Source organism: Bathycoccus prasinos (assembly GCF_002220235.1).
Source record: "Bathycoccus prasinos genomic : Chromosome_1".
Classification (NCBI taxonomy): Eukaryota; Viridiplantae; Chlorophyta; class Mamiellophyceae; order Mamiellales; family Bathycoccaceae; genus Bathycoccus; species Bathycoccus prasinos.
The window spans coordinates 952,827-970,125 of NC_024008.1; the positions used below are offsets into that span (position 1 = coordinate 952,827).

The 17,299-nt window shown below is 45.2% G+C and overlaps 12 protein-coding genes across 12 annotated transcripts; 4 read left to right on the top strand and 8 right to left on the bottom strand.

The window, feature by feature from the left end:
* Positions 1 to 27: 27 nt before the first annotated feature.
* Positions 28 to 354, bottom strand: Bathy01g05210 (predicted protein; the record flags this gene model as incomplete). The annotated part of the gene is made up of 1 exon (XM_007515570.1): positions 28 to 354. One exon carries the CDS (start codon positions 352 to 354, stop codon positions 28 to 30), a length of 327 nt encoding a protein of 108 aa, XP_007515632.1.
* A 199-nt stretch (positions 355 to 553) lies between these two features.
* Positions 554 to 1,890, top strand: Bathy01g05220 (predicted protein; the record flags this gene model as incomplete). The annotated part of the gene is made up of 2 exons (XM_007515250.1): positions 554 to 682; positions 847 to 1,890. 2 exons carry the CDS (start codon positions 554 to 556, stop codon positions 1,888 to 1,890), a joined length of 1,173 nt encoding a protein of 390 aa, XP_007515312.1.
* Positions 1,891 to 1,994: 104 nt separating this feature from the next.
* Bathy01g05230 (predicted protein) lies at positions 1,995 to 2,550 on the top strand (the record flags this gene model as incomplete). The annotated part of the gene is made up of 2 exons (XM_007515229.1): positions 1,995 to 2,438; positions 2,500 to 2,550. The coding sequence occupies 2 exons, from the start codon at positions 1,995 to 1,997 to the stop codon at positions 2,548 to 2,550; spliced, it is 495 nt and encodes a 164-aa protein (XP_007515291.1).
* A 73-nt stretch (positions 2,551 to 2,623) lies between these two features.
* Positions 2,624 to 3,682, bottom strand: Bathy01g05240 (ABC transporter-like protein; the record flags this gene model as incomplete). Its single annotated transcript, XM_007515473.1, has 1 exon — positions 2,624 to 3,682. One exon carries the CDS (start codon positions 3,680 to 3,682, stop codon positions 2,624 to 2,626), a length of 1,059 nt encoding a protein of 352 aa, XP_007515535.1.
* Positions 3,683 to 3,896: 214 nt separating this feature from the next.
* Bathy01g05250 (unknown protein) lies at positions 3,897 to 5,360 on the bottom strand (the record flags this gene model as incomplete). Its single annotated transcript, XM_007515733.1, has 1 exon — positions 3,897 to 5,360. One exon carries the CDS (start codon positions 5,358 to 5,360, stop codon positions 3,897 to 3,899), a length of 1,464 nt encoding a protein of 487 aa, XP_007515795.1.
* Positions 5,361 to 5,708: 348 nt separating this feature from the next.
* Bathy01g05260 (glutathione reductase) lies at positions 5,709 to 7,295 on the bottom strand (the record flags this gene model as incomplete). Its single annotated transcript, XM_007515352.1, has 1 exon — positions 5,709 to 7,295. One exon carries the CDS (start codon positions 7,293 to 7,295, stop codon positions 5,709 to 5,711), a length of 1,587 nt encoding a protein of 528 aa, XP_007515414.1.
* A 475-nt stretch (positions 7,296 to 7,770) lies between these two features.
* On the top strand, positions 7,771 to 8,664 carry Bathy01g05270 (predicted protein; the record flags this gene model as incomplete). The annotated part of the gene is made up of 1 exon (XM_007515737.1): positions 7,771 to 8,664. One exon carries the CDS (start codon positions 7,771 to 7,773, stop codon positions 8,662 to 8,664), a length of 894 nt encoding a protein of 297 aa, XP_007515799.1.
* Positions 8,665 to 8,796: 132 nt separating this feature from the next.
* On the bottom strand, positions 8,797 to 9,621 carry Bathy01g05280 (predicted protein; the record flags this gene model as incomplete). The annotated part of the gene is made up of 1 exon (XM_007515105.1): positions 8,797 to 9,621. The coding sequence occupies one exon, from the start codon at positions 9,619 to 9,621 to the stop codon at positions 8,797 to 8,799; it is 825 nt and encodes a 274-aa protein (XP_007515167.1).
* Positions 9,622 to 9,781: 160 nt separating this feature from the next.
* Positions 9,782 to 11,011, bottom strand: Bathy01g05290 (predicted protein; the record flags this gene model as incomplete). The annotated part of the gene is made up of 1 exon (XM_007515580.1): positions 9,782 to 11,011. The coding sequence occupies one exon, from the start codon at positions 11,009 to 11,011 to the stop codon at positions 9,782 to 9,784; it is 1,230 nt and encodes a 409-aa protein (XP_007515642.1).
* Positions 11,012 to 11,368: 357 nt separating this feature from the next.
* Positions 11,369 to 12,907, top strand: Bathy01g05300 (cytosine deaminase; the record flags this gene model as incomplete). The annotated part of the gene is made up of 1 exon (XM_007515073.1): positions 11,369 to 12,907. The coding sequence occupies one exon, from the start codon at positions 11,369 to 11,371 to the stop codon at positions 12,905 to 12,907; it is 1,539 nt and encodes a 512-aa protein (XP_007515135.1).
* Positions 12,908 to 12,986: 79 nt separating this feature from the next.
* Positions 12,987 to 15,221, bottom strand: Bathy01g05310 (predicted protein; the record flags this gene model as incomplete). The annotated part of the gene is made up of 1 exon (XM_007515293.1): positions 12,987 to 15,221. One exon carries the CDS (start codon positions 15,219 to 15,221, stop codon positions 12,987 to 12,989), a length of 2,235 nt encoding a protein of 744 aa, XP_007515355.1.
* A 454-nt stretch (positions 15,222 to 15,675) lies between these two features.
* Bathy01g05320 (ubiquitin system component Cue domain-containing protein (ISS)) lies at positions 15,676 to 17,253 on the bottom strand (the record flags this gene model as incomplete). The annotated part of the gene is made up of 1 exon (XM_007515247.1): positions 15,676 to 17,253. One exon carries the CDS (start codon positions 17,251 to 17,253, stop codon positions 15,676 to 15,678), a length of 1,578 nt encoding a protein of 525 aa, XP_007515309.1.
* Positions 17,254 to 17,299: the final 46 nt, after the last annotated feature.

The window sequence follows — 17,299 nt, forward strand, 5'->3', positions numbered from 1 at the left end:
TTTCCAGTGCGTGCGCATCTCCTCTTTTTACGATCTCCAGAGCCTTTTAGCTGTTTTCGAAACCCCTTCTCCGTACATGTTCAACTGGAACAACCCGTATAAAGTCGCCACCGTAACGCCTAACACCGATGCACGAGCGGGTAATCGCGCAGATTTTGGCACGTAATCGCTAATCACAAAGTTTAACCCGATGTGCGAGTGCACCGGTAAGGCAACTCCCAAGGCTAAATCGACGGGTAAATTTCCGTCTCGAATGACCATCGCGGCTGGGACTAAACCGGCTAACGCGAAAGAAGATCCGTGATAGATCTTCATCATCATTTTTCCTCGATCGCCTTGGAGTAAACCCGCCATCTCTTGTTGTTGTTGTTGTTGTTGTCTCGGTTTATTATTACTGTTTTTGTATGATGTGAGAAATACTATGAGGACGAAGGGATCTCAAGCAGTATTTGAGTTCAACAGAATTTTTTGAGAGAAAAGCAAGAATTCACAAGGAGACTCTCCATAAAATGTATTCACATCATCAGATACAAATATAGTATAAGGAATAAAAATGGGCATCAAAGGTCTGTCAAAACTATTGGCCGAGCACTCTCCGGGGTGCTCCATGGAGAGAAAGTTCCAATCGTACCTGGACCGGAAAATAGCCATCGACGCGTCCATGCACATCTATCAGTATCTGGTGAGAAAAACATCGTTCGTCGTTCGAAATTCAAAAAGTTTGTTTCATCCTCAGTCTCACGCTTTCATCACTCTCATCGGCAAAGCATCCCTTTTTCATCCAGCCTCATCATTGCGAACACATCTGACGCGTTATTATTTTTTGTTCTCTCGTTTTCTACACAGATGGTTGTCGGTCGCTCTGGGGAGAGTCAGTTAACGGACGAGAACGGACAAGTCACCGCACATCTCATCGGTGTCTTGTCTCGCACGTGTCGGATGCTTGAAGCCGGGATTAAACCGGTGTACGTGTTTGACGGAAAACCACCGACTTTGAAAGGAGGAGAATTGGCGAAAAGAAAAGATAAGAGAGACCAAGCGGAGAAGGATTTAGAAGTGGCGAGAGAAACGGGCGATAAAGATGCGATTGAGAAGGCGGCAAAACGAACCGTAAGAGTGTCCAAGGAACAAAACCAAGAAGTCATGCGATTGGTGAAATTACTCGGAGTGCCTGTGTTTGAAGCGCCGTGCGAAGCAGAGGCGACGTGTGCGGCTATGTGCAAAGCTGGTTTAGTGCACGGAGCGGCTACGGAAGATATGGATACGTTAACGTTTGCGTGCCCGCGTTTGATTCGTAACTTGATGGCGCCGGCGTCGCAAAAGAAGGACATCGCGGAGTACGATTTCGATAAGGTTCTCAAAGGTTTAGATTTGGATTACGACCAATTTATCGACTTGTGCATCCTATGTGGATGCGATTACACGGACTCAATCCGTGGTATTGGTCCAGTGACGGCGTTACAGTTGATTCGCGAATATAAAAATATCGAAACTATCCTCGAGAACATCAAGGATAAAAAATACGTCGTCCCAGAAAACTTCATGTACAAAGAAGCCAGACAATTATTCAAAGAACCCGAAGTCATCGATACGAACAACTTGGAATTGAAATGGTCCAAACCGAACGAAGAAGGCGTTATTGAGTTCTTGGTCAAAGAGAAATCGTTCAACGAAGAGCGCGTTCGCAACGCCTTGGCGAGAATCAAAAAAGCGAAAGCCGGCGTCGCTTCTCAAAATCGTTTGGAATCGTTCTTCGGCGCGGCCACGGTCAAGAGTAGCACGATTGGAAAGAGAAAGGAACTGGAAAAGAAGAAAGGAAGTAAAGGTGTCGTCGGTGGATTCAAGAAATCGAAAGGTGTCGGCGGGTTTTCGAAATCAAAGAAGAACTAATATACAAATTTTAGAACGCTCAATATCTCAAGAAGTCAAGAATTCTCATCATGTCAGCATTTTCAAAACACTCCGTCCGCATAAAAACAAAACACAGAAACAAAATGTTTCGTTGCGTGGCACCTTCTTTCTCTTCGTGCGTTCCTCCAACGCCTTCTTCTTCTTCTCCTCCTCGTCGTGCATACGATCATCAAAAACATCCTATTATACTCCGTCAGTTTATAGTCGCGAGCGCGGCGCTTACCATCGCATCGTTCGGGAACGTCCAAAAAGTGGAAGCTGGAAATCCTTCCTTCAGTGGCGTCGACCCGGAGCAGAGTGAGCTCATCCAAAACTTATTAGCGAAAACGAAAGAGGATAAATCCATGCTGGACCAGAAAAGATTAGATAATTATTACAACAAGAAGTTTCTCATCAATGAAATCACCGGGAAGGAGATTCTACCGAACCCTTGCGATCCGCGAGATTACGAGTTCGGTGGTCGGTGCAGGACGTTGCCAACCTTGCCACGATTACCTGGCGAAACACTCCCGGAGTTTCCAGCTATAGTAAAAAATAACAGCAGTAGTGCAGCGCCTTCAACACAAGTAGAACAACTAAGCACAATAGAAGATGAAGCGAAAAGCAGTGATAGTGGTAATAGTAACGAGGGAGGAATAGAAGTATCAAACGATGAAGATGTCGTGGACGTTGTCGTTGATGTGAATATAATAAATGACAAATAATAGCACCTCTATGTATAGCTAATAGGTCCGTTTAGAGCCCCGGTTGCGAATTGCCGAACAATTGGTTCGTTTGTTCGGTCAAAATCCGTAGCCGATCCTTCCCAGACAACTTTACCTTGGTGCAGAAAGACCAACCTATCGACGGCTCTTCGAATCGTGGAATGTTGGTGCGTAACTACAATGTACGAGGACACCCCACTCGACGACGGATGGTTCGGCGTATCCTGCAAATCTCTCATTAAGTTCTCAATCGTTGTAGAAGCAATAGGATCTAAGCCAGCAGTAGGTTCATCGTACATGACAACTTCCTCTATTCTTCCCGTGGCGGCTGTGGTGGATCCCATGTTTTCTTTGTTGACGATATCGTCTTTGATAATCGCTCTCGCTAACGCCGCTCGTTTTTTCATACCTCCGGAAAGTTGTGCGGGGTATTTATCCTCCGATCCTGCTAATCCTACTGCAGTTAAAGACTCACCAACGATTTTCCTAATTTCTGATTCCGGTAAAGAAGAGTGTTCGTACAAACGAAAACCAACGTTTTCGCCAACCGTTAACGAGTCAAACAACGCCGCGCTTTGGAAAACCATCCCAACTTTCAAGCTCGGGTTCTTCTCATCGGACGCTAAACCTTCCCGTTTTTTACCTCTAATGATGACGTCTCCAGAATCTGGTAAGAGTAACCCAGCCATGACGCGGAGCACTGTCGATTTGCCCGTCCCGGAAGGTCCAATAATACCAACCGCTTCACCTCGTCTGATTTTCAACGACACCCCGTCTAATACTTTTTTGCTCCCAAACTGTTTTCGAACGTCTTTAAGCTCGATCAAAACGTCGTCGTCTTTAATATTATCATTATTATTGTACCTAGAAGCGTTAGTGTATGCCTCGAGTCTTCTTCTTCTTCTTCTTATTCGCTGTTGTTGTTGTTGTCGTTGATGTTGTTCGTTGTAAAAAGTAAATCGTTGAAACTGATTATGGTGATTTCTAATAGAAGAAGAAGAGGAGGAGGAGGAGGAGGAGGAGAAGGAGGACGAAGTAGAAGCGAAAGAGAAGAGTACTCGATCCATTTCTTTCTGCGTGTGATGTGATACTGTGCGCGTGTGTCGAAGAAAGGGAGACAGAAAGTGAAGAAGGAGAAGGAAAGAAGAAAATTTTGGATTCCCCCCCAATACGAGATACCGATACGGGAGATACTGTGAACGATTTCAAAGTACAAAGTGAAAATATAATACAATATGCGCATGAAATGCAAAGGACTATTTGTATGAGATCTCTCTCGCTCTAATATCGTTGATAGAGAAGATTGACCACGGACTGATCAACCATGACGTGGTCTTTCTGTTTAAGGATGGTCGCCCCGGCTGCTCTATTCTTCGCCTCTTCCGCCAATCGATACAGCGAGTTTTTGATATTCTCGCGAGTGACGGAATATAAATTGCGAACGACGGTTTGAAACTCTTCCAAGAGCATTAATTCTGCTTGAGAATTTCTTTGCTGTTGTTGATGATGATGATGATGTTGTTGTTGTTGTTGAATACTTTTGTTCTTTTTGTTGTTCTTGTCGTCGTTATTCGTCGCGCCATCAGCGCTGTTTCCTACTTCTTTTACCAAACTCGTCTCGTTGCTGTTGTTATCGCTGCTTCGATTGTTGTTGTCGCTTTTCTTATTATTTTCGTCTTCGCGCGAGCCGTTAGAGGGCGGATTCGCATTTTCTTCATCTGATGGCGTCGTGAGTGTCGCCATAGTCGTCATTCTCTCGTTTCTTTTCTGCATGGTTTGTTCTTGTTGCGCGTGGAAGTATTGGTACTGCCCATTTGCTTCCTGAACTTCAGTCGTTCGCAATCTGGCGTCGTTGTTGAGCAAGTTCCGCGGTGGGCTGAGGTTTTTAGCGTTATCCGCCATGATTTTATCAACCGCCAATATCGCATCCTTCTTCGCCTTGACGGTTTGTCGACGATTCTTTTGTTGTTGAGCTTTCGACGGTGCTTGCTTACCGCCTGCAGCATTTTTTCCGGCAGTCACCTTCGCCTTTTTGTTGCCGGTATTCTTGGTATTGTTCTTGTCGTTCTTATTTACATTCATTCGCATTAATTCGTTCTGTGTCGCATATGGTGTTCCTAACGTGAATGATTTGGAGCCGAGAATAATCTCTTGTTCGTGCGCGCTGTAGTTGTTGTTCGTCATTGGCGTCGGGTGCATCGGCGGCATCGGCAAGTCTAGTGACTCCCATAAAGTATTGTTGGCGTTCGCGGCGTTGGAAGTATTCGCTACCTCGTTGTTTGCATGCGTGGTATTAACGATGTTATCGGCGTTGTATATGGCGTTTCCCTCTTCTTCTTCTTCTTCTTCTTTCAACACAGATCGTAGAGGAGGGACCGCGCCTAAGGATGCAGGCGGGACGTCTTCCTCCGCAGCGAATAAATTGTTACTCGATAAAACTCGAGTGATGTCTCCACCGTTGTTATAAATGCTGAAGGAGTTCTGTCTGGAAATCGTTGGGAGCGTTTCCAAACCCATCAACGACGGTAACTCGTTGAAGAAGTCCGTCGATTGTTTGCTCTTTCTTCGTTTCGTCGGAGTCGCGTTCTCTTCCTCGGTCGTCTTCTTTTCTGTCGTCGTGATAAAAGGCATTATTTTGCCTCCTTCAACGTCAACGTCAACTGCTGCTTCTCCGCCGCGTTTCGGAATCTGTGGTAAATCATTCTTCGCAAACGAGGCGTGAATGTCCTCGCTTTTGCGCTTCATCCCAGTCATCAAATGCGATCTGGTTCAATGCGTTCGGTAACCGTCGTCGACCACTCTGTCTTTGTGAGATCTGTGATCTGTACACGTATACGTGCGCACTTCTTTCTTCACTAAATTCTGGAGCGATCTTGGCAAAAATATCTTTTCGAGTGCGTCAGCAAAAGTGACATCAATTAAACTCGTGCGTGTATCAGAGACTCTCTTCCAAAAGGAACCCATATAGACGAATATACTCTGAAATTAAACAAATGAAGATTGATAATGATGACGATTTTGTACTCAAAAATTAAAACACACAACAAGGACTTCTCTCTCTCTCTCTCTCTTTCTCGATCCCCCTGTTCTTTATTAAGCGGCGCCAGCGTTCGGACCGACAGTTCGAGTTTTCGTTCGCATCGTTACAAACTCCTCCGCGCTGGACGGGTGAATACCGACGCACGAATCAAACTGCGCCTTGGTCGCTCCACACTTCAAAGCAACGCCCATACCTTGCATGATTTCAGCTGAATCCGGACCAACCATGTGACAACCGATAACTTTATCATCCTTGGTATCGACGACGAGTTTCATGAACGCTTTCTCCGTTCTTCCAGCTAAAGTCAACTTCATCGGGGTGAACGAAGACGTGTAGATGTCGCAAGTGCGCCCTTCCGCGATGGCTTGTTCTTCAGTCAAACCAACGCATGCTACGGGTGGTTGGGAAAATACCGCGCACGGAACATTTTCGTAATCTGGTTCTTTGTCGTTTCCTCTCACAACCGTTTCAACGAATGCCATGCCTTCCATTAAAGCTACCGGCGTCAAGTTGATGCGGTTGGTCACGTCCCCGACGGCGTAAATGTTTGGAATGTTAGTTCTCGAGTACTTGTCTACCTTGATGGCGTCGGCAGAATCGAGTTCGACGCCAGCGTTTTTTAATCCTATGTCTGGCCTCGTCGTGTTCGGCGCGCGACCGGTGGCAAACATGACGACCTCCGTGTTGATGGTCTTCCCGCCGGAGAGCGCAAAGTCGATGCCGCCTTTGCCATCTTCTTTTAAGGACTCCGGCGTCGTCGATTCGTGCACGTTAATGCCGCGCGACTTTAAGGTGTTCATCACGTTTTCGCGGATTTCTGTATCGAAACCTTTCAACGGTAACGGTTGACGGAAAATCAAATCAACTTCGCAACCTAATCCTTGATAAATGCCCGCAAACTCTACGGCGATGTATCCAGAACCAACAATCGCTACTTTTTTCGGCAACTTTTCTAAGGATAGCGCGTCGTCAGAGTCAATGCCAAGTTCTTTACCCGGTATATCTGGTCTCACTGCGCGTCCACCAGTCGCGATTAAGATATTTTGCGCGGTAACTTTCTCTTTCGTGTTGTCCGCTTTCGTGATTTCTACCGTGTGTTTATCCAAAAGTTTGCCGCCGCCTTCGTACGCAGTCACGCCAGAACCGTCTAATAATCGACCGTAAATTCCGTTCAATCTCGTGATTTCTTTTGTTTTCGCCTCTAAGAGTTTCGACCAGTTCAATTTCGGGTTCGGGTCTACGTCCCACCCGAAACCTGCGGCGTCTTCGAACTCGGCTTTGAACCCAGAGCCGAACACGAAGAGCTTTTTCGGAACGCAGCCACGAATGACGCACGTGCCTCCTAACCCACCTTGCGTGTCCGAAGATACCGGATTAAACGGTAATTCGACTAAACCTACCTTAGCACCCGCGGTGGATGACATTCTTGAGGCGCGGACGCCGCCAGAGCCGCCTCCGATGACGAAAATATCGTAATCAAAATCGTGTTTTTCCATCGTCGCAGTCGTCGTCGTCGTCGTCGTGTTTCTTCGAGTGCTCGATGATTTAATAGCTCTTCTTACTAAAGATTTACCGCTGTTTTTTAACGATCCGCAAAAGAATGTCGTGGTTCGAATTAAAGGTAAAGCTTGCATTCCCATGCTCTCGTCGTCGTGCGTACTTACAGAAAACTACTCTTCGCGCGCGCAACTTTGTATGAATGCACTTTTTTCTTGTCCCTCGTTTTTTATTTTTGTTTGCGAGAGGAAAACGAGAAAAAGAGAGATAAAATTTTGACGAGCCTTCTTTCTGTTCGGCAGAACAGGAGAGGAATATTCAATGGAACACGTGGACCACGAACACACACGCGATGGATAATCAGAACAAACGAAGAGAAAAAACACATCGTCATCGTCGTTACTTTCTCTCGCGTAATAGTATATACATATATATACATTATATATATATATATATATTCACACACACGAACTCACACACATATACGACCCACATATGTCATCCTTTGCCAGTTCGTCAGTCGCAGCGCGTTCCGTTCTCGTTCAAAACAAAGTCGCTTCCTCTGGGAAAAGAAATCAATCGAAGAGAGTATCTGCCACGACACAAATCTCTGCTTCTATGGCGCACAAGCAGCGTAAAATGGACATCGCGGAAGCGAAAAAGTTGCTCGATAAGACCAAAACGTTTATTTTCGATTGCGATGGTGTCATTTGGAAGGGAGACTCGTTGATTGATGGCGTTCCGGAGACTATTGACATGCTCAAGAGTATGGGCAAGCAATTGTTTTTCATCACCAACAACTCCACCAAGTCCCGAGCGGGATATTTGAAGAAGTTTACCAGTTTGGGGTTGAACATCACCGCGGAAAACATCTTTTCCTCCTCTTTTGCGGCTGCCGCGTACCTCGAATCCATCAAGTTCGACGGTAAAGTCTACGTTGTTGGGGAAACCGGTATCGGGGAAGAACTCGACTTGCTCGGCATCAAGTGGTCCGGTTGCGAAGCCGATAAGGGTAAAGAAGTCACTTTGAGCGAAGGTTTGTACATGGATCACGACAAAGATGTCAGCGCAGTTATCGTTGGCTTTGACAGACATTTCAACTATCACAAAATTCAGCAAGCGACGCTTTGCATTCGCGAGAACCCGGGATGTTTGTTCATCGCAACCAACACGGATGCGGTGACGCACTTAACTTCTGCCCAAGAGTGGGCCGGGAACGGTTCTATGGTTGGATGCATTAAAGGTTCCACGCAACAAGAGCCGATTGTTGTCGGGAAACCATCCTCTTTCATGTTGGACTACATCGCCGAGAAGTACTCCATTCCGAAGGATGAAATTTGCATGGTTGGCGATCGTCTCGATACCGACATTTTGTTCGGTAAAGACGGCGGCTTGTCCACTTTGTTGGTGTTATCTGGCGTGACGACGGAGGATCGCTTGTTGAGCCCGAAGAACGACATCGTACCGGACTTTTACACCAATCAGTTGAGCGATTTATTGGAAGCGAAGTAATAAAAATGTGTATTATGATTTCCACTATTTTCTATGTGTCACGATTTTTTTCGACAACGCCCAAGCTTATTCTACATTCTATCTATCTCATACATCACGTTAATTTCCTACTCTTTATTCTATTATGTTCATCTACCTTTTCCTTTTTCCTCCGTCGCCTTTTGGTTGCTCGAAGTCACCCGGAGGAAGCTCCCCTAACAGCTCGTACTTTGGTGGATATTCTATGTATATGTATTTATATAAAATTTCCAACGAGTCGCACACGCACTCGATGTCCTCTAGAACAACATCGAATAATAACCACCACTGATGAGGATTCTCCGGTAACGCGACGTTCATTTCTCTAGCTGCTAAATATATGCTAGCGCATGCAATCGTTTCCGAGTTGAACCGAACGCATATGGTCGTGTGCAACGCGTCGTTCGTATGATTCAGCGCTTTCTGCGTCAACTGTTTATTCTCGGCCAAGGATAATATTTGCAAATAGTTCAACACAAACTTATGCGGATGTTCAATTTTGATCACAAACCCAAACTCTTTGAGCATGTGCCTTTCTTTTCGTACCAAATCTTCTTTAATATCCTCGAATCGATCTGAATACACGTCCAATACGACGGTTTCTGAACTCTTCTTCCCTTCCATTCGTTCTTCCACTCGAACGAGCACATTTACAACGTCCCTGAGTTTTCTAGGAGACTCCTCGAGCTTCGAGGCTAACCATATGGACGTTGCTGCCATGCGCTTGACGTCAAATTTCTTCAGAGACTTCTTGAAGTAAAATCTGTGCAACAACACTTGACCAGTCGCGATGCAAGATTGATTGAGTTTCAACATGCGACCGCATCTTCGAACGAATTCGCACCCGAACAAGCGCGCGTTAAACTCTTGCGTCTCGTCGATCTCATCCTTCCGAGAGGGCGTTTGTGCAGATTCCTCGTCTGAGACGAGAAAGTACATGATGATACCTGATGATAAGTTGCGATGATGATCACGACGTCTCTTTCTCTACCTCATCACTTTGTTTTGTGGAGATTTTCGCTAAAACCTGAATTCTTGAAAGACAAAAGAGGAAGAGTGGTGGTTACCAGTACTCGCACGAAGCACTATTAAAAATTTATTACAAAACTCGTACTAAAAACTCTCCCGAGACTGGCTCGGTAAAATGAATCTTTTCCGAAATCAACCACTGTTCGACGCTCGATGGTAATCGACTGGGCGTTCGAGCCCCTTTGGTGTGATGTCCTGTACCGACGAGGATGCTAATAAACTCTCCGCGAGACCTTCCACCGCCGGCGCCTAACTCTCGCTTTAGAATTTGAAGCGCCTCGGCTACGTGAAGCCCGTGTAAATCTATCGTGCTACTGTTATTCCTGTTTCTTTCGGAGTATATCTGATTCGAAGCTTGCTCATGAGCTCGTTGCATTGCATTCGCGGCTTCTTTTCCTTTTGCCGATAGTTCTTTCGCCAGAGCTTTATTACCTGAAAGAAAAGCAGTCGTCGCTTGTTCGTAGCAGACGTTTCTCACGCGCGCTAAATCACGCGCATCTGCTCGATTTTCTTTGTACAGATTGGACACTAGATCACCGGTTTCCACCCATTCAGTAGTTTTTGTCGATATTTCATTCTGTGAATCAAAGTACGTCGACCGTGTGGTCATCGAAGAGGGCGGATGCGAGGAGGTGGCCCAGGACGACGTTGCTGGAGCTTGCCTGTCAACGTAATTCGATCTTCCTCCAGAGAGATAAATCTTTTGAGGTAGTTCTTCCTTCTTTGCTGCTATGTTGTTGTTGTTGTTGTTGTTGTTGCCATATCCAGCACCACCGCCACCGAGAGAAGGAAAATTTTCTTCGTTAATCGCCGGCGCTTCTGGCACCGGCGCTTCGTAGTCACCTTCCAACTCCTCTAATAAATCTAACGCGCAGTTTATATCATGATGAGCGGCGTTGAACAAGATATCTTCGAGTATAGCTTCGTCTATATTCGGGAATTCTTGCACGAGCCATCTCATTTTCTCCTCGTCGGGTATATCATCAAACTGTTGCTCCTGCTGACTACTACTGGCGTTCGACTGAATGTTGTTGTTGTTGTTGTTGTTGTCGTAATAATAGTCTCTTTCTGTGTAGTGTACTCCTCCTTCACTCACAGCACCACCATCTAAACCTTCTCCACCCTTTACGAGCGCGGAAAGATCGTCCGCATCATCCTCGTTTACGAATCCAAAGTCTCCTAAACTTGATGTCAAGTCCTGAACTCCTCCCTCGCTCTCATTCAAAGTCGAAGCGGCATTGAAATGGGAAGAAGTTGCAGTTGGGTTGAACGTAAACGTCTTCGCGTTCGGGTTCAACATTTGTGGTTCTTCTTCTTCGTCTTCCTCTTCTTTCTCTCTCGAGTATTAATTATTATTATTATTCAACCTCTCTTCCCGGCCACGGTGTGCTTTCAAATGAGATTCTTTCTTTTTTCTTCTTCACTTTTCGACGTTTTTAACCGTCGTCCACAGGGCAGCCGTTGGTCTTCTGTGTGACGAATCGTCGTCTCGTTTCAAAAAAGGAATAAAAAGCTCCGCCAAAAGTGAGTTTTTTTCGCGTCCTTTGGCAAAAAAATGGCGCGAGTCAGCAAAAATTGGAAGACTTTAGAAGAAGTTTTGTGCGCGTGAGAGAAAGAGAGAGACCGCACGCATAAACATAAACACGCGCGCGTAATCATGAATGCGGCGGCGTGGATAAAACCACCGGAGAGCACTGCTTCGTCGTATACCGTTAAAAACGCGAGAGTGCCTGTGGTTTTATTATCTTTCGCCGAGGATAATGGGACAAAAACCGATGATGTTCTGAATTCAGTTTCGTCCTCGAAAGGCACTCCAGAAGTCGCTTTCCGAACAACGAACCCATCTGGAGATAGAGATGGATTGGTTTTGGTAGACATAACTGTCAAAGACGGGATAATCGCACGAATTAAGCCTTCTTCAGAAGGAGAAGAAGAAGAAGAAGAAGGAACCGTCCTCGACGCGAAGAAAGGGGTGTGCATGCCCACCTTTTGCGATATCCACACTCATGTGGATAAATCGCACACGTGCGAACGAAGTCGAAACGAATCGGGATCTTTAGCCGGTGCGGACAAGTCCTGTCAAATCGATGAAATACACTGGACGGAAGAAGAACTCATGGCGAGAATGGAATTTTCTCTAAAGACAGCGTACGCGCACGGCACGTCCGCTATTCGAACTCATTTGATGTCTGGTCCGACTCAAGGCGCGCTGACTTGGCCGGCGTTTATGAAACTTCGAGAAAAATGGAAAGGACGAATAGAACTACAAGGGGTCTCGTTATCAATTTTGAGCTTTTTCAAAGACGAACACTCTAGTAGAAATCTAGCTCGGACGGTTAAAGCGCACAAAGGGATTTTAGGTGCCGCTGTGTCGTGTTCTGACTACGGAGGGACAGATTTGGATCCCCACACGACGTGCGGGGACGAGATACACGCTTTGCTCGATAAAGTGTTCCAACTCGCAATAGAATTTGAACTTGACTTAGATTTTCACGTCGATGAAAACGGTAACGAAGAGTCGAAAGGTTTGTTGCACATATCTGACGCAGCGATTAGAAACAATTACAAAGGACAGATCGTTTGCGGGCATTGTTGTTCTTTAGCGGCGCAAACCGCCGAGAATTTGGAAATCATGTTACAAGCCGCAAAGAGAGCCAATATTACCATCGTTAGTCTACCTATGGTAAATCAATGGCTTCAAAATAGGTGTGAACTAGGAGAAAAAACGCCGAGACGTCGTGGAATTCCTCTTTTGAAGGAGATTACCACAAGAAATATTCCAGTATGTTTAGCGAGCGATAACATCAGAGATCAGTTTTACGGATACGGGGACTTGGATATGCTCGAAGTTTTTCGTCTCAGCGTCTTCATTGCCCATTTAGACCGTCCTTCTCTTGGGGACTGGCCTAAAGCTGTCACGACAACGCCTGCACAGGCGATGGGAATAGGTGAAACTCACGGATTGCTAAAAGAAGGCGGTCCGGCAAACTTTGTGATCTTTCGCGGTCGACAATACTCTGAGTTGTTTTCGAGATCTCAACACGATAGACTCGTCGTGCGTAACGGAAAATGGATTGCAACTACTGTGCCCAATTACGACGAGCTCGATCCAATCTTAGATCACCACGCGTTGAGCAAAACTCAACCATTAATAGGAAGCAACGATAGTAAAGAAAATAGAAAGACAATAGTTTAGCGAAGAAAAGTGCTCGTTTTTATTTATATATATATTACTAGGTCAGCGGCAAAGCTATCATAGCTATCCTTATTATATGCTACAACTTACTAATTTCTAATTTGATCTGTTTTACTATGTATGGAAGAGCAGGTTTCGGAAGAACCTCGAGCATTTCTTCCAACTTTTTCCTTTTGTTTTCCTCGGACTCGCTCGATGTTACTACTTTAGCTAAAATATCAAAAGCAGCAGCAGAAAGTGCGCCTTCTGCCCGACTCTTAGATCCACCTCTGGATGACATAGAAACAATGGATAGTGCCGAGCATAAATTCCTAAAGCCTAGAAGCTGGAACGCGAACGACTCTCGAGGCGATGAGGAAACTATATTGGCGAGTTGCCGAGTCAAGATTTCAAAGTCGATTGTATTTTGCGTCGTCTCGATCACTTTGACAAACAAATCCAGCGCAATACCATCCGTTGCTATCTCATCCTCATACGCTCTTACACTTACGTCAAACGTGTTCAAGAATTGAGGAAGAAGCTTTGGAAACAGACCAAATATTATTCTCCGAATTTCAGAAAACGTACAACGAGGGAAAACCTCCGAGCTTGCCCATAATAGCGCCAGCTTTAAATGGTCTCGATACTTTACACTGACTTCGACGAGTATACTTCTGAACTGAATTAAGCATGCATCGATATTGGAATCGAACTCTTCCCTTTCTTCTAAAACCTCTCGTTCGAATGGAAACAACAAACGTAATACTCGCGATAAAGCTTCATCGCCAGACCGAGAGATGCAGAATATATCTTCGAGAACTTTCTTAATCCAGAGCGTGACAGAATCAAATTTGCAATTCAAACTTGGCGGTGGTTTCTCGCTGACTGAACCGTGTTTACGTCGACCGTACTTCAGCACCGGCTCGATTCTCAGTCGCGTGTCCCAATCTAAATGGGAAACAGCAACAGAACTCAATTTTTCGATCGACCCCAACGCATGCTTTGTGAGATGAATTCTTTTCTCCTTTGCGAGTTGCCCAAATCTATCAACATAGACAGATAAAGTCGAAGATGCCAACTCCCGCACACGTTCTGAACACCCGTCATCGGCATTCCGAGAATTAACCACAGAGGCCAAAGATAACAGAATACTACCTGGATACGTTCGAAATACCAAGGTGTAATCGAACTGAGTGTCGTTGATAGTAATGTCTCGCAAAAGATGTATCGCAAATTCTAGGATGCCACTCTCGTTGCTACTGTGAAGTAACGGAAACACAACGTACAGAATTCCTTCTCTGGGATCGAATAGAGAACTATCATAATTCCCATTACCATCCGTGTGCATTCTAGCCATGTCCTCGTTAAATAATGAAGCTATGAATGTGTTCAGTGTAGTCAGCAAATGCGGTTTTGTCGCCACTAATTCTCTAAAAGCGCGAATAAAAAATTCCAATTCAATGAGTCCAGGAGAATTATACGCCGCACTTAAAATCAAGGGCATATTCGAGCTATTTTCAGCAGCGTAATGAAGCAACAGTTGCGTGAACTTTGCCGGATATGAAAGTTTCAGAGGGAGTAAACTTCTGGAGAACTGAACTGCTTCTTTCACAGACATTTGCTTCTCGTAATTGATGCGATTCATGACTTTAACCATTTCTTTCTCCACGACTCCCTCAAAATGAGAGCTGTTATTAAAACTATTACCGTCGTCGTTGTTGTTCATCTCTCCCACATATTTATGCATTTCTAGCCTGCGAATCGTATTGTTTTGCAAAAAAGGAGTACGGTACTTTCCGTCACCGCCGTCCGTCTTTTGTTTCTCGATAATGTCAACTATTTGTCCCGAAGCTTCATTCTGAGCGAGCGAGAATACTGCGGAAGCCATTCGCTCATTCAAATAAGTATCATTTGCATCTTCTAACGCCAATTTGAATTCGTGGAGCAAATCACAACTCAAGACCACGTGGACGAACGCTTCCGTGCTGACTCGAAAACGTTTCAACAACGCGTCGACACCGTCATCGTATTCTGATTTAGTAGGAAAGAAGTTTTGTTCGTAACCATCGCAGTTTGCCCATATGAAGAGTAACATTGCCATCGCATCTTTCCGCGATACGAGCTGTGACTTGATTATTCTTTGAAGTTCAGCAACTGCCAGATTCAGATGTTCGTTTGATTTTCTCCTACTTCTCTTCTGCGACTCCTTCTTGTTCTGGCAAAAATCGAGACTCAAAACTTCGAAAACGGGGGAGAGAATGACGTGAGATTCCATCCGGTGCCTCTCGCTTCGTCGTTTCAGAGCATCGAGGAGGAGTGGAGTGGAAGATTTCATGTTCTCTAATTCTTCTTCTTCTTTTTCGTTTTATCTTTCTTCTTAAACGCGTACCGATACACTTTTCGTAAGACAATCAGAAAGAGAAGAAACAGGAGAAAGACGAGAAGGAAATCGCTGAAAGATATCGCGTACGCGGTGGACAAAAACGACGTCGTGGTCGTGGTAGTGCCGCTTTCCCTTTCACTCATGCGTTCTTTACCAGTGGTTGTAGTAGTCGTTCCAGGATCCGTATTTTCGCTTTCTCCGTGTCCATCTTCCATCCCCCTTTTTATTACAAAACACGAGAGAGCAAATTTGTAACGACCGAGAAAGGAAAAAAACGTCTTTTTTTTTTGCATGAGCTTTTTGTGTTTCACTTCTACATTTCTACACTTCTAAGTATTATTCTTATTATTATTATGCGCTGCTAACACCTCTCTCTAACTATCTGTCTATCTTTTTATCTTTCTTCCTATATTACGTCGCGTTTCCTCGATGAAGCCGCTTTCCGCCTGTTTCGTTCCTGAAAAGACGGGGCGTTGGACCCAGCCCCGCGAGTGCTGACACCAGAAGCTTTTCCCCCTCCTCCTTTTTTCGACTGCTGTCGTCCACCTTGCAGATGGTGTTCTCCCGAAATAGACGCATCGTGTCGAGGAAATACAGCTTTATTCCCACCTTCACCTAAACCAAACGTTTTCTCGGAGTCTATTTGTGCCACTGCTATGCGAGAAGCTTCTTGAGGAGACCGAGCTTTAATAACTATAGCACCTTCTTTAGGTGCGTTGTATACGCGCCCTTTGAAAAACCAAAACTCTTTTTCTTCAGATTCTGGGTCCGCGTCGTCTTCAAGCTTTTCTACCGCGTTTGGAGGTGGCGGAGGTAAATCGTCAAACGAATCGTCGTATTCGTCTTCGTATTCGAGATTTTCGAGGAGTCTCAACACGGCCTCTTTGTTGGAACGAGTTGACTTATCCAGCACATTCTTTGCCTCTGTGGTAAACTTCTTTGGTTGTGGCACGTAAAATCCTTCCGCTTTGGGGTTCAAAAAGCTTTTCGTTTCTCTTTGTTGTTGTTGTTGTTTTGGCACTGGCGGTCGTTGTTGAGCCACTTCCTTCTTTTTCTTCTTCTCTTCGAAAAGCTCCTTTGGCACGTCTCCTTCTAATAGGTGTTGGGTGATTCGTTCTGCGTTGAGTCCGTACACGTCCACGCATTTCAACAAGAATGCTTCACTGTAGTCCGGTAATATGGAACGGATTTCGTCAATTACATACTTCGCTTCTTTCGACATAGATGGTGGAGTATTAATAGCACCATCGCCTACAACAAGTCTGCGAAGTTCTTCAAAACTCTTTGACACATCTTTTGCAAGCATTTCGTCATCTCCAGTGTTACTACCATTCAGGTGGTCAATAACTCTACTCACTGAATCGACAAAACTTTTGTCCCACCATCTTCCTTTTCTCTTCTCGTCATCAAAAGGAAGAGCGTGGACGAATGCAACCAAACTTCTCGCCGCATCTCGGAGATAGCGAAGCGCGTCTTCCTTCGAGACTTCGGAAGAGGAAGCGATGTCCCCGCGCACCAATGAGGTAAAGTTATTCGAGATTACTTGGAAACTTTCGTTCAATTCCGTCGTGAAAATCTCAGGAGCTACCCCGTACACGTTTTCGAACAAATTTGCCACCAAGAGTCTGTTCGTAGGAGCGAATAACGTGGCTATGTCGATTATTCTCGGTACCGTAAAGAACCTCTTTGTGACTGCTTTCTCCTTTTCAGAGGAAATTCTCATCAGCAATAAAAATATCCGTTTTGCTAAATCGTCCTCTTCTCGGCTCGGTTGAATGTCGACGGCTTTATCGAACGATCTTTGTCGATACTGAAGGTAGGAATCCAATATTTTTGGTATCGATGAATCCTGGCGAAGAACTATCTTAAATTCATCAGAGGAACAGGCCAGGAGCTTTTCCAAGTGCAAATTCAGAAGTGAAATAACCGCTCCATTCGTCATGCTGTCGTTATCGGGCGGCAAAAACAGCATCAATTCAGACATTGACAGCGTTTTCACAGTTATAAGACGCGAACTGTTGTCTTTCTCG